Source organism: Nylanderia fulva, unplaced genomic scaffold (assembly GCF_048542155.1).
Source record: "Nylanderia fulva isolate GAGA-0341 unplaced genomic scaffold, ASM4854215v1 Scaffold2, whole genome shotgun sequence".
In the NCBI taxonomy this organism is placed as follows: domain Eukaryota; kingdom Metazoa; phylum Arthropoda; class Insecta; order Hymenoptera; family Formicidae; genus Nylanderia; species Nylanderia fulva.
Genome location: NW_028190263.1, coordinates 7,238,533 through 7,254,448, shown reverse-complemented (window position 1 = coordinate 7,254,448; position 15,916 = coordinate 7,238,533). Strand labels below are relative to the sequence as shown.

General features: G+C 32.2%; 2 protein-coding genes across 4 annotated transcripts; one reads left to right on the top strand and one right to left on the bottom strand.

Annotated features, from left to right (window-relative positions):
- Window positions 1-56: 56 nt before the first annotated feature.
- Window positions 57-8,596, top strand: LOC114942874 (sensory neuron membrane protein 1-like). Of its 2 annotated transcripts, none has more exons than XM_085482112.1 (9): window positions 57-594; window positions 2,579-2,692; window positions 3,862-4,019; window positions 4,132-4,331; window positions 4,938-5,140; window positions 5,725-5,980; window positions 6,301-6,512; window positions 6,640-6,866; window positions 7,133-8,596. In XM_085482112.1, the coding sequence occupies exons 2-9, from the start codon at window positions 2,588-2,590 to the stop codon at window positions 7,338-7,340; spliced, it is 1,569 nt and encodes a 522-aa protein (XP_085338238.1). In that variant the 5' UTR covers window positions 57-594; window positions 2,579-2,587; the 3' UTR covers window positions 7,341-8,596. The 2 variants fall into 2 exon arrangements, with proteins under 2 accessions (XP_085338238.1, XP_085338237.1); XM_085482111.1 differs by lacking the exon at window positions 57-594 and adding an exon at window positions 1,619-2,192.
- LOC114942869 (G protein-coupled receptor moody) lies at window positions 7,788-14,860 on the bottom strand. 2 transcript variants are annotated; one of them, XM_085482113.1, is made up of 5 exons: window positions 14,416-14,860; window positions 13,424-13,615; window positions 11,785-12,023; window positions 10,141-10,444; window positions 7,788-9,881 (listed from the first exon to the last, which is right to left on the bottom strand). In XM_085482113.1, the coding sequence occupies exons 2-5, from the start codon at window positions 13,613-13,615 to the stop codon at window positions 9,018-9,020; spliced, it is 1,599 nt and encodes a 532-aa protein (XP_085338239.1). In that variant the 5' UTR covers window positions 14,416-14,860; the 3' UTR covers window positions 7,788-9,017. The 2 variants fall into 2 exon arrangements, with proteins under 2 accessions (XP_085338239.1, XP_029174175.1); XM_029318342.2 differs by having other exon boundaries at window positions 13,397-13,615; window positions 14,416-14,859.
- Between the last annotated feature and the right edge of the window lie 1,056 nt (window positions 14,861-15,916).

Below are 15,916 nucleotides of genomic sequence, written 5' to 3'. Positions count from 1 at the left end.
TTAATTTTTCTAATTGATCTTAATTATCTCATTCTAATTATTCTATTTTAATTATTTTAGTATATCTTTCTCAACAAGTTTCTGCAAAAGATTTATTTAGAAAGATACCTAAAAATATGGACGATATCAATTTACATAAAAAAATCAGTTTTCAATTTTCTCTGATTCTTATACAGAATACGAATAATGCACTACTCCGTCTTTATCCGTAAGCTAGCTAGAGAAGGAGAATTGACAGAGTCATCATAGCAAAATTATTAGCAAAATGACGTCATTCGGTGACTTTAATCGGGGGATCTCTAGCGTGACAGAATCGCACACACGACTCTGCGAGTGAGCGAGCGAATTCCGTTCGCATTTCGATCGCATCGCGCCTGAGTGGAATAAAATGCATCGAGATGCGTGTTTCTAAGCAAGGGGAAGCCAAGAGGTTCGCAATGAGGCACGAGCTGACAGGAGTACGCCGACGCCGGCCCGGCGTAAGACAAGACGTCGGCGTCATTATCGCCCGGGCAGTTCGTTCGTGACGAGCCGCGCACGATCAACGGCGACGACAAGGGTGGCGGCGAACAAATCGGCCAGGTGATCGCACAGGTGCGAGAACGGTACCACACGGGAAGGGTCGAGGGCTTTTGCCGCGTCGCGATCCGCGAACTCGTGTTTTCGAGATATATCCATATTCAATCTTGCAGATAAACCAACGAGAGCGATCTGTGAATTCGTTTTTCGCGCTCGAAAAGAGTGAATGAGGATCGGAATTTTTATTTTCATCTTTTTGCGGATTATATTTGTTATTTATTTTTGCAATTGAAACAAGAATACGAATTACGTGAAGCAATATTTTTTTGTGAAAAATCGACGAAAGAGATTATGTAAGAAATTAGATAATTGCACTGATGGTGGACACTGATGACGACATTAAAAGAAAGAAGATTACATTTACTTTACTTTAGATTATTACTTGCTTGAATATAAAAACAGACTCGATATTCGAGATATATCCATACTCTGCGAGAATTTCAGATAAACCAACGAGAGCGATCTGTAAATTCGTTTTTCGTGCTCGAAAAGAGTGAGGATCTGAGAATCGGAATTTTTATTTTAATCTTTTTGCGTATTATATTTGTTATTTATTTTTTCAATTAAAAAAAAATACGAATTATGTGAAGCAATAATTTTTGAGAAAAATCGACGAAAGAGATTATATAAGAAATCAGATAATTGCACTGGTGCTGGACACATGACGACATTAAAAGAAACAAGATTACATTGAATTTACTTTAGATTATTACTTGCTTGAATATAAAACAGACTCGATAAAAGAGACGAAGACGATTTAAATCGCGTAATTAATTATATTTCAACTCAAAAAATTAAATTTTAAACATTTTATTCTTTAACTTATTTCTATTAGTATTAATTTTACGGATTTTAACTTGATATTTTATTCCCATATAATATAAAGTTCAGCAAAGTTTTTAACTTTTGCAAAAATCTATTTCGTTTATATTTTATTCTATTTTTTTCTATAATAATATTCCATTTTATTTTTTAATTAAATTTAATAATATTTTTTCTTAAATTACATTATTGTTGTTATATTTAATATTATATTATTATTAAATATATTAAAAATATAAAGAAAAATCGGCTCGAATAATAATCTCAATTGCAGAATTGATCTCCATTACAGAGTAACTTATAAGTATCAGCGGCTGAAGATGACATAACTGCAATAAATGTTCGAAACGTTTCCGCACCATTAGATTGTATAAAATTCAAACAATAAATCAACATTAAAATCATTTGCTCAAAAAAGATCCATTATTTTATCTAATTTAATTATATATAATTAACAATAATTTATATATATATAATACATATTGCATTTGATTTTATATACACACACACAGACAAAATTTTTATTAATTTAAAACTTATACGAGACAATCTTGAATTTTTTCTTCGTCAGTGCAGTGAGAAAAAGGTGCTATTATTAAGTTTTAATATTAAAATTAATGGGACATCAACAAGAGAAAAGATGGTTCAAGGATCCCAAAAAACGCGAATATAGTGTTCACATCCTTCAGAGGATATACGATGCTATGAGGCGTTTCCATTTGCAACATGTGTTTCCGTTATCCGACAGAATCTTGAGAAATGTGATTCGTGTTCTTGAAGACTACAATAAGGTTTCAATCGTATTAATGTTGATTTAATGTCGCGACTTTTGCATCCAACAATGGAATTCACAAAAAATTAAATTATGGATGCAATTGTTCTTCAAAAATCAAACTTTTGATCAAATTATAGTTTTGATTGGTATTCTATGAAAAAAAAATTATGACACTTAAAATTAAATATAGCGCAATAGGCCGCGATTGATTATCAGAATTATAATTAATTTCCGAAGTATATACAATAAAATATCCGATTTATTATTAGAACAACAACAAAATTAAGCGCGTAGCTTAATTTAGAGTAAATCATGATTATTTAAAAGTAGTTTATTCGTTGAAAATATCTATCTAGCTTCGATCGCGCGATTAAACTTAAATGTTACTCGATATTTCCACAGACCGTCAATATGGTTTCTATAAAGAAACTCGGAATCGCAGGTGGAGTTATGTTTGCCTTTGGCATTTTAATTTGGTGTGGATTTCCCGCACTCATTAAATCGCAGATTAAGAAGGTAAACAAATGACAAATTATCATTGTTTTATACATATATTTCAAGTTTCGCTCATTAGGGTCACTCATTCGATATGCAGCTTAATAAGCGTAATGATAATAATACTTGTATAATTTATACTACTTTGATGCTTATTTGAAATCGTCAGTCAGTATATATGTGTATCATTACAATAATAGGTCTGTTCTTTTCAGCTGAACTGGCTATACACTAGGTCAAAGGTTGTCTTTTTTGCTCGACATTGGAAGAAAAAAGATAACTTCTGAATTAGTGTAGCCAGTTTAATTGAAAAGAACATCACATTTTTATTTATTCAACGATTTAATTTTCGCGTAACTCCTGTAATTAATTGAAGAATGTATCGAAAGGATGTAACAATTTTCTATAAAGATAAATTTTTAGAGATATGTTATTACTTCTTTGATCATTTCCTTGTAATATATTTTGCTGTAGCTATATGTCGATATTTTAAAATAATTTTATATTCTCTAGTTTTAATACATTAATTAAATAAATACTTAAGCATGTTGTATTATGTATAATTTTGGCAAATTTTAATGTAACTTATATTGATCTTTTTCTTCTTAGCAAAATTCTTTATACATGCTTTATTCAAGTAGTTGTTGCGACTTTACTAAATCTTGTGAAATAGTCAAGTCATTCTGTAAAAGTGTATGGCGCAAAATATCCTTGAACCCTGCTGTTGGCTACTATAATCTAGCATATTGTTCTAGTATCTCATTATATATTCCAGCCTACGATCTGAAAATGGCAAAATTATAACAATTTCTATCGTTGTATTTACAAGTAAACATTTTTAGAAATGATTATCATAGCTAGCTAAAATACATTTATTTAATTTCTATAGCGTAAATTTAACAAATAAATAAATATTTGTGTCTGTTACCTTAAGATTATAATTTGCATAATTTTTGTGAAAAAAAATAATTATTTTCTGGATTGCAAAATTTCAAATTTAAGTTGAACAGCTTATTTTAAAAAAATTACCGTAAATCTATATTAAATGAAAAATATAAAAATTATTACGAGATTACAAAAGTTGTTGATTATTAAAATTATCGCGTTAATTATTAAAAGCATTGCGATCATTTATGTTCAATGTCCTTTAAATTGTGATTATGAAATTACTGATATTCAATGATTCGTAGGCCATCATGCTGAAACCAGGCTCCGAGATACGCGAAATGTGGTCAAATTTCCCTCTGCCACTGGACTTTAAGGTCTACATGTTCAACATTACCAACCCTGATGAGATTGCACAGGGTCAAAAGCCGAAGGTGCAAGAGGTCGGACCTTTTTTTTACGAGTAAGTTGATCTTTTTTCTATACATTTAGTCCGCAGTTATCGAATCTTTTCTGAGATCTCCATAAGTCTGTTTATTCTACGAAATCTCCGAAAACTCGGATATCCGTTTTAGTGAGCACAAGTTGAAGTTTGACCTCGTCGATCAAGAAGATGAGGACAGCGTCGAGTACAGCATGAAGACCACATGGTTCTTCAATCGCAAGAAGAGCAACGGATTGACGGGCGATGAGGACATGGTGTTTCCGCATCTCATGATCTTGGGCATGGCGATGATGACCCTGAAGGACAAGCCAACCGCGATGCCGGTCGTTGGTACGTATATATACGATATCATTATTTCCTTTCAAAGTCGTATATCGATTGCGAACAAATATCGGCCGCTTAGGTCGTCTCGGACTATAATAACGCACGCCGGAAGGTTCAAAGTGGGACATGAGAAAGATACTTTTCTCTGTATAATGCATATACATGTACGTATCTTCTCGTCAAGGGTGTGCACTTATATAAGACTTCTAGCGTCTTGATCGTCTCATATTTGTGTCATGCGACGGTTAAATTTGATTTTCATGAAAATATTTACCTCACCAATATATTAACGTTATATAAGAGTTTCAGGAACGCTCGAATCTTAACGTTCATAAAACATGTGAATGTACATATCTAGTTTTAAAAGATTGCAAATTTAATTTATATCAATATTCTCTGTGCACTAAAAAAATATAAAGACTTACAATTCTTCGAGTGAACAGACGTTCTCATCGTTAAAAGAACAAACCATTTGACAAGTTAACAAACGAAAAACGTTTGTTAAACGTTTACATAACGTTAGTGTGTTGGTGGGGTAGTTTCGAAGAAATCGCTGCGCAATTGTTTGATTTGATTCAACTTGATCAATTAATAATTCGTTGAATAATTTAGGCAAAGCGGTTGACAGCATCTTTCATAAACCACCCTCGTTGTTCGTGAAAGCCAAGGCCAAGGATATACTTTTCGATGGTCTCCCGGTTGATTGCACGGTGACGGACTTTGCTGGATCGGCGGTGTGCAACGTGTTGAAAACTGAAGCAAAGGATCTGGTGAAGGATGGGGAAAATCGTTACCTGTTCTCCCTCTTCGGCGGGGTAGGTTTTAATTCTAAAAAATTACAAATTTTCATTATTGTACTTTATTTACAATTTTAATCATATTCAACAATTCTTCTTCGAGCAAAGATATTTTTTCTCTGCCATAGTACTTTTAATAAAATTAATTATATTTTCTTACATAAATTGTTGATTTAAATGATTTATTTATTTTTTAAATATTTTGGATACTTTTCATAGAGATATATATTTTTTATATATATACGTATATATTCTATAATACTTTATATGCATGGACATGTAATATTATGCATGTTATTGTTCTAATAATGCATGCATTTCTAACGTTTCTGATGTTTTCTTGACGTAACATTTCTGTGACGTTTTTAATTCTTCGCGTGTTGATGAGTAAATATTAAATGAGCACTCTATGTTAAAAAAGAAGCGAGTCATACATGAGGATAACAAGTATATGTATGTCGGTCGCAACTCTGGCCGTGAGAAAATTGTAATTTTTTAATTGAATATATATATATTACAAAAAAATGCATACGTGAATGCAGACGTCAGAAAAAATTTATCGCGCGTTGCATTAATGACAATTACGAATATAATTTTATTAGAAAAATGGAACCGCCGTCCCGGAGCGTATGAAGGTTCTGCGTGGTATTAAAAATTACAAAGACGTCGGTACCGTCCTGACATTTAATGGTAAACCTGCGATGGATATTTGGCCGGAGGATCACTGCAACGCTTACAATGGTACCGATTCGACGATCTTTGCACCTCTGTTCGGACCGGATGATGACATTGTCTCGTTCGGATACGAGATTTGTCGAAGTATCAGCGCGCATTTTCGTTATCACAACACTGTCAAAGGTACGTAATAAATGGTTTGATACGCAATCAAGTATAATCAAGTACACTGAAAAAATATTTATTGAATTCGAATGGTATTGATTTGACATAATAATATTGATTTAATATGAAAAAAATATTTATTTGATATAAGAAAATTCTTTTTAAAACGAATAAATATTTGTTTCAAATAAATGATTTATTAGACAATATTGAAATAAATATTTATTAATTTAGTCATTTGTTCAGTGTAAAAACAAAGAAGAATTATCTCGTTGAATACATATATATAAATATGACATACTATAATATTATTATATGACACGTTTTTTACTTCGTAGGTATCAAAACTCTTCATTACACGGCGGATCTAGGAGATATGAGCAAGAACGAAGATGAAAAGTGTTTCTGCCCGACACCGGACACCTGCCTAACGAGAAATCTCTATGACATGACGAAGTGTGTAGGTGCACCTATCATCGGATCGCCTCCTCATTTTTACGATTGCGAGAAGAACTGGTTAGATCTGGTGGATGGTTTGCATCCGAATCAGGTAAGATATTAATATATGTAGATATCGATTCGAAGAATAAAATACAAATATATCATTAAAAGAAACATTACATAAGTAGATAAGTATAATCGTGATGAGAAATCGATGAAATCGTTTTCCTTGACAGGACGATCATGAAATGGACATGGATTTCGAACCGATGACAGCTACGCCAATAAGCGCGCATAAACGATTGCAGTTCAACATGTACATACAACCGATCGCGAAATTTAAATTGATGAAGAACTTTCCGGAAGCACTACTGCCGCTATTCTGGGTCGAAGAAGGAATACTGCTCGACGACGAGTTTGTTGACAAGGTGAAGGTCGTATTCAAGATGATATCGATTGTCAAGTAAGTGTTCCAACTTATAATGATATTTCTCGAATAATTAAATTTGATGGATAACTCTTGCAATTTCTTCCACATTATTCTAATTATATAAATATAATTATATAAATATATTTTATTATAAATATATTTATTATAAATATATTATTATAAATATATTTTATTATAAATATAATTATAAATATAATTATTTTTAATTTCTCTAAAATTTTTTCTGAATTTATCGATGTAATAAATTGAATGTTAACATATGGAATCTCGATTTGCAGTGTTCTGAAGTGGATTTTGGTACTTGGCGGAATAGGCATGGGCGCCGCAGCTGGCGTGTTGTACTACAAAAATCGCGAAAATACTGGCAAGTTAGATGTCACGAAGGTCACCCCGAAGGACGCCGGAAGTGGCAAGACGGAGAAGAGCTGGCCACCTACTATCAATACGATATCGGCAACGGTGCCGCCTAATCTCGACAAAAATTGAACACTGTAGGCTGATAGGCTGGTGTTCAATATTAACAACGAAAAAATCCTTTCAGCTTTAAATATTTTTTTAACTAGATTTATTTGTAAAATATATAATTGAATAGGTTTCCTCAAGTACGGTAAAGGACGATTGATAGAAATCCATTAGAATTGATATAAGAAGAAAAAAATGAAAGATTGAATCTTCTTATTAAAATAATGAGAAATTGAATAATGCAGTGATTAGATATGATATTGACTAAATAATTAAAAAGACTACAACTATTATGGAAATCATATTATTCTATAATTAATTATTAGAGCTGACATTTAGCAAAATATTAAACGATAAATAATAAGTAATTTTTTCTTCAAGAGAAAATTCAAGTATATAGATAAAAATTGTATAGATAAGATTCAATTCTTATATGTAACATATTTAAAATTAATTATTTAATTACCTCGTTGTAGAATATTATCTATAAATATTTCAGTGATGCTTTGCGATAACTTGTATATATATATTGTACGAATGAACGGTTCTTAAATTATTCACGGTTTTTGCTAAAAAATGTCAATTATTTATTTATTTAATATATTTAAAAAATTTATAAAAATATGTAATATTAAAATTTTTTAACGCAATCTATAAATTTTGGTGTTTGACAGTGATTTAACACTGTTTAGCACAGATCCAAAAAAATTAGAAGGATAACAATAAGTACCGCTGGCAAGAAATTCTAAATATTCTTATGTAAAGAGATCATTTAGAGATTTATAGAGTTAGAGTTATATTTTATGATTAATAGATAGATATTCAGTGCGAAAATATTAATGACAATCACTGTTATCTAATTACACGCAAAGTGAATAGAAATAATGAAAAGAAGCACACGTCATCAGAGAAATAAATTTATATATCTTACTACTTTAGATATGTCAAAATCAATAAAAATAACTTTATTGATTTAAACTACGTTTAAAAAATCTGCACTCTTTGTATTAACAGTAAGTTGATAATTTTTCAAGTGTCTAAAAAAAGAATTAGCTATGCTCGAAATAGTATTATTTTATGATTACAAAGAGGGAATTATTGATGAGCGCGAACAATCTGAATTTCCTCAACGTTGATCATACAAATAATATAACAAACAAAAATTATATATCTATTATTTAGCTATTAGAAATATAACATAACATAGATACATTACCGATAAAATATACACAATTGTAATATAACAAACATATAAAAATTAAACATTATTTTATCTATTATATTAATCTATTACATTTACCATTATGCATAATTAATCACAGAAAAAAGGAATCCTTGATTCAAGTATATTTTTATTCTTAAACGCTATTTGATTTATTTAAGCACAGAATGCTCTTTGTAATTTACAAATTTTTATTTGCCTTAATAATAAATATAAGTTTGTGTAAAGTATATATTCTTATTTTAAAATCGTTATATGGTAAAAACAAACTTAGTCACATTTGAACTAAGAATTATATTTATTATATTATATTAACTTTAGCTCCAACTAAAAATATTTTGCATTTTTGTTTTAAGAATAAATTATCCTTTATCCAAGATTATTTATATTTGGCGCTATTATAAGGATAAAATATACTTGAATCAAGGCATATGTGCATTCTTTCAAGGATACTGTTTTTTCTGTGATCATACACGAGTTCAACTGAACATTAACAAACTCGGCAGTCTCCTTTTGCTTGCGAGCTGCTCGCCCTTACACAGCAATATATATTTATACGCACTCCTGTATTCGGAGCTCATCACAACATAGATGACGGGGTTGATGCAAGTCGTCAAATAGATAAGTATGTAGCCGGCGATGTTGAGGCCTCGACAGTCTATTGCGTCGTGGAAGAGCTTCGTGATGGTGATCGGTAGATAACACACCAGAAAGGACGCGAATATCACCAGGATCATTTGCAGCAGCTTCCGATCCTTGGTGGACATTTTGGGTGCTAAGATGATGGGTTCGCCGTTGCGGATCCTGCTGATGCTCTTGAACTTTGACTCCCTGCGAAAGGCCTTTTTCGTGGGCAAGTGTGTGGAATCCACCAGGACTTCCGGTCGCCAATCAGGACGATTGCTGGTGAATCTCTGCAGCGAGGACTCGACAATGAAGGACGCTCGGCTGGTCAATCTTTCCAGCCTCCCGCAAGAGTTTCTCGACGACTTCTGCTGTGATTCGTTATTCTGATTTCTGTTCAGAAACATCTTTATTTCCGTGAGACCGGATTCCTCGCGATCGTCATCCACAAATGACATGTCTTCCGATGCGCCCATATGAAGAGCGTTGAAGTTTGGATCGAGGCTGATAATTGTTGGATCGTCTATATGCGTTCTCGTCGTGCAATCCGATTTTTCTCGATCGTGAATCGACTGTTTAGAGCAGGAAGAATCTTCGTTAATAGATGTCGATGGCTCGAGATCAGTTTCTTCGTTTGGATTGAGAAAACTCGTTCGTATCGAAGAAGGAGCGCAAAGAACTGACAGTTCTTGCTCCTGGTTTTTGGATGTAGAGTGTTGCTGCAAAATCATGATTATATATGATCACCCGAAAAACAAGATTTATTAATATTAATATTAATATATTAATATATCTAATAATATTAATATTAATATAGCTATAGCCATAATATTATAATATTTATATTAATATTAATATATATCTAATATTGATATATTATATTAATATTAATATTAATATGATAAATATAGATAAATATATTCTCTTGATTTTTTGTATTATATATTAAACTTTCTTGCTTAAATAATTATATCTTACATGGCTGGTTTCCATTGGCTCCACACTGAGAATCTTGCCCCTGCTCTTCGCAGCAGTTTCGCGAACGATATAAAAGATCCTGGCGTAGCAAACAATAATAGCCACGCAGGGTATTAGAAATGCAAGAATGAAGAGAAATTCCTTTGGGTTTCTTCCGTTCACATCCGGCAGGATCGAGCAGGATCCGATAGCGGGATCCAAACCAAAACGTCCGAATTGCTCAAACCACGTGACGATCAGCAAACCAAAAGCGACGATCCATATCGCCAGAACCATCGGTATCAAATATTTCGTTTTATACAAGCTAAAAATAATATGTAATTATTAAAAAAAAATGAAAAATTTAATAATACTAAATAACACAAGCGCGCGCTTTGCGTGCTCTTTTGATATCATTTTTATTATTCATTTTACAATTGTCAAATTGTTAATCTTAGCAATGACAGTTGTTTGATGCTATGACCATAATTTTAATTCGCCGAATTTCTATTATCTTTATATAATTTTAATTTATTGAATATCTATTATGTACATATATAATTTTAATTTGCCGAATTTCTATTGTATTTGAGAACTACTATTCTGTATATAAATGTATATCTTTTTACATATCTTTTTTCTCATTTTGTGTAGTTTAATCGAATATAATTACGTGCGCGAAGCAAAGTTATATTATAATTATATTATCAAAGAATATATTCTTTGATAATAAAACCTTAAAAATTGCAACTTATGTATCAAATTATTATTGCAATGCATCCATAGAAATATATTTATTAATTACGTGATCCATAAAAATTCAATACATAAATTTTTAACAGAAAACAAAAATATAATTTTCTACAAGAATCTTTCGATCAAAATATCTGCGCTTCCATTAGATTCGCTCGTCTGTACGCGTCCGCTGTGCTGCACAGCTCTGCACGCTGAACGGCGAAAGCAACTCTCTCTTTCTATCTTTTCATCAGATTAATACATCCCATACGACCATTACGTTGCGCGGTTCGCGCGAAACTGATTCTCATGCGGAGTATCGCGAGCGCGGGCCCGATGGTCACATGACCAGTGGTCAGCTGACCACTATGGTCATGTGACCATCGGGCCCGCGCTCGCGATACCCCGCATGAAAATCAGTCACGCGCGAGCAGCGCAGTGTGATGGATGTATGGGGTGTAAAGTCTCGCGCGAGTCTAATAAAAGTAGATATTTAATCAGATTCTTGTAGAAAATTTTATTTCTTTGTTCGTATTTCCTGTAAAAGAATTAAATATTGAATTTGTATGCGTTGCATAATTAATTAATGTATTTTTATGCATTAATTGCAATAATAATTTTTGTATGCATGCGTCACAATTTTTGAGATTTTATTATTAAAGAATTATATAACCGCATTGCGGAAAAGAGGCAACAATATATTGTATTTCGAGATGAATCGATACATTCGAGAATCGAATTAACATGCCTTTTTTAAAGAAAGGAAGGAATATATTTTTTAAATCTGTTTTTTTTTATTTTGTCAATTTGTTGTGCAATATAATAATTTGTCATTTAAATGTAGTATTCAAAATAAATGTTTAAAATAATTATACAAAACTAAGTTTTATCTGTACAGCAAGAGAAGGAAAAGAGGGGATCCCTACTTACGTAGGGTAGAGACCGGGATGGCTGATCATGATGTAGCGATTGATCGTGATTGCGAGAATGCTGAAGAGGCTGACTGCAACGAGGCCGTATCTCAAGAGCGGAAACAACCGACAGAGAAGTGGTCCGTACAACCATGACTTGTGCCAGAATGTGGAAGTTGCGAGTGGCAGATTGAAGCAGCAGAACATCAAATCTGATATCGACAGATTCATGATGAAGACCGCGGTGGCGTTCTTTAGCTGCAACAAAATGAAAATGCAAAAATAAATAAATAAAGAATTATAAAATAATAAAATTATACTTTATACTAATATTATAATAAAATTGTCAATTATTTTTTAACGTCAATTATTTATCTGCTTTTATTATCAATTATTTATTTGATTATCAATCATGATTAATATGTATTGATTGATAGACGAAATAATAATACGACGAGTTTGTCAAACGTGAAAATTAACTTGCGTAGCTCGCCGAATATACTGTTCCAAATTCCACGAAGCAAACATGCTAAAATTGATGGAGACTTCGTGATTTAATTCTAACTAGTCGATTATATCACAGAGAAGTACGTGAACCGTCATGCAAACACAACGATTGTGTATGTACGCAGTTCCGCGTAATCGACTCCAAATTTAACCCATTGATGGTTGACTTTGCTGGCAGGATTCGTTTGTTATAGAATCGTGCCGACGACCTCTGTTCATTGGCTTGTGTCACATCTTCAAGTATTTTCCAGAAATAAAATATTGCATTTTGCTGTGCAATGAAACAATTTTTTGTATAATCCAAAACAATGCTTTTCCGGAATACAAGGAGTATTTAAAAATTATTAGTATATAAGTATAGCTATTTACATATATTTATAATTGTAGATATGTTTTATGAAATTATTCAGTTAAAATATATTTTTTATTATTTATTGTTAAATAGAGAAATAAATAGAAAAATATTTTCTAAAATATAAAACAAATATGACTTAATTATTATGTAAAACTAAAAAATTATGCTATAAAACGTAGCGTGTAAAAAAAATATAGAATAATATATATAGAATTTATCTCTTGAAAATATAATGAATAAAGTACATTTAATTGAGAAATATTCTGTCCAATTTAACGCCCTCACTTATTGTTAACGTCTTGTAAGACAAAACAAGTATAATGACTCAAGGTAAACCACTCGGACTACTTTAAGATTTTGCGCGTAAGCAGTACCGGAAACTTCAGTAACGGTACACGCCTTTAGTATAATACAAATTTATTATGATGTATTTTAAGCCTCTTTCCGCGTATAAGTCATGAAAATCACGAATAACGCGAAACAGTTTTTCCAGTATATTATTGTGATTCATGTAGATAGACATTTCGGGGAATATATATTTTCTAGAACATCAATCCCAATAACACTATCTTACAAATCAGGATCATCTTAATATCAAAATTATATAAAAGTTATATCAATTTATATCAATCAACTTTCAGCTCAAATCGCTTTTAGATAAATTCTTTTTATTTAATTTTTTATTTATGTCTAATTTTTTTATTTATGTCTTTTTTAATTATTGTAATATTATCGCATGTTGTTAAATATTATAGCTTTAATTACAGACCTTTTTGGTGCGGAACAACGCGATTACCGTGATGAGATTTCCCGGGATGCCGATCAACATGAAGAGAACACAACAGATGGCGGCGAAATACAGCAGCCACCGTGGATATCCGACGAAGAGGATCATCGATCCTGGATCCTGCAGCATCTCTTCGATCGGCACGTCGTCGCTGTCATTGCGTTCAGTTTTGTTGTTCGCCATCCACCAGTACTTCAGCATCTGAAAGAAAGTCAAACATTATACGAATGTCAGTAGTCATTAGGGATAGGTACAATTTTTGTCATTTTGCCATCTGCGAAATAATAATAATAATACATAATATTGAGATTTTTCACGTAGGTTTTTATTTTATCTATCGTATGTAGAATTTGCAAAATCTGGAAGATATTATCTCTTCATTCTGTAATCGCGAGAGTACATTTAATCTTGTTACTTTCGCAAAAATCAAGTCACACAAATTATTCATTTAACCGCACATTTATATCCTTGGAAAGATGTGATTTAAATGACAGATGATTGAACAAAGATATATATTTATTTTAGTTCATTTAAGCTTTCTGCTTTTAATTGCTCTTCATATGTGGAGCCCGCTTAACAGCTAATACGTGCATTTTGCCATTCCGGAGGCGCGAATTTTACGCACAAACGATATCTGTGCGTCACTTATGCGTATATACATGTGCTGAAGCCATCGTTTCTTTTTTCTTTCGACAGACGGAGCGTCGAAAAGAGAAACTGAGAGATCTATTTTCATCACCCGAGACGATAAACTCTTTCGTCTCAGCGTAAACTTTCAGGCGTTTCTATGTTTCAAATTCATAATCCCGCGAATCATCAATAATCAGCTGACACAATCTTCAGCAAATTGTTGCCGAACAACGGAATATTTGCATGCAAATTAAGCTAATGTAAATGTTAGACCATTCGCGAACATATTTTGTTAGTATATTTTTTTTCATTTTTTATAAAGAAGAATTATTTTAAGTTTTCTTATGGTTCTTTAAATAAGCTGCACTTACGTTTATGAAAATGAGAAATACATTTCTAATTTATCGATGACAATCAATGAAGTAGTGCTTCAAAATTTTTTCTCGTTGCTTTTGACATCGTTAACGTTAGTCTGTACTTCTTCTTTCTTGTCAACTCTCATTTTGATCTCGACATCATCTGAAAAACTCTATAACTTCGCCTGCGATCACTTTGTTGCAATTTGTCAGCAGAGTGCGATAAATTCGAGATAGCGAAAATTTAACAAAGAGGCATTCTTCTATAAAAATACTCAAGTTTATTTCTCAAAATATATAGTAATAAAACACAGAATAGAATTGTATGTCGAAGCGCGTCTGGCAAAATTCGCGAATATACTGGCGGAATTATTAGCAAGACTCGTATACATAAGAGTAAGTATATGAACTTTTCCTCGAAGCCGCGTCTGCGCCAAATTCGACTCCTCCCTCGACATCGAGGGAGGTTCTTCTTCTTGCAGATCGATTTGAGAGAAGATCGTCTTTGTGCAAAGCGGCTTCGATGTCTCCAAACTCGTTATTTATTTTCATTGATTCTATTAATTATTAAACATATTTTTCTTTAATATAAATTACCTCAAATATTCTCGAATTTTATCTTTTACATTTTAATAAATTACAAAAAATATCGAACATTTATTTAAAAGGCATTATCGTAATAGGGACAATTTCTTTTTGAAGATGTAATATATCATGAGAAATGTCATTAATTATTAAACATATTTTTCTTTAATATAAATTACCTCAAATAATCTCAAATTTGATCTTTTACATTTTAAATTACAAAAAATATCGAACGTTTATCTAAATGACATATTATCGTAATAGGGATCATTCCTTTTTGAAGATGTGACATATCATGAGAAATGTCAATCATGTTTGAGAAAATCAAACGGGTACCAAACGAGGGCACCGATCATCAATCCTATTATAAACAATTTGCAGCACGTCGCTCCCGACGACGCAATAGCGAAAGTGTTAAACGGGGCCAGTCAGCCCCATCTCGTCGATATGGCACTTATGGTCTACTAGAAGCACCTACGTGTGTCTAATCGGAGCGTACCGTCCCCTGGAAACGCGCTGCAGCGCGCGCGCGTGTGTCCCTACATCCTTTTTAAAAATAATTGCATTTTGTTAGTAGTAGTCTCTCCCAACGCGAGGGGAGTCTCCAGCTGTGTACGAACGTCCGCGAACGGAAGCGAGCGAGTCGGAAGTGCGTTTCTTCGGTTCGTTGTTTGTCCGAATTCAGGGAATTCGTCGATGTCTCTCTTAATTGCTTGCACCTGGAAGAGACTAAAAAATTTAAATACAAAAATAGATGTTGCAAGATTTAATTAACTGTGTTCTCTTAATGCATCTCAATTTTAAATTAATGAAATTTGTAGTTGTAATTAATTGTAAAAATATTAGGCGATAATTAAGGAAAATTGAAATAATTATTATAAGCGGTTTAAAAATATTTTACATCATGTAAAAAATTAATGAAACAATATTT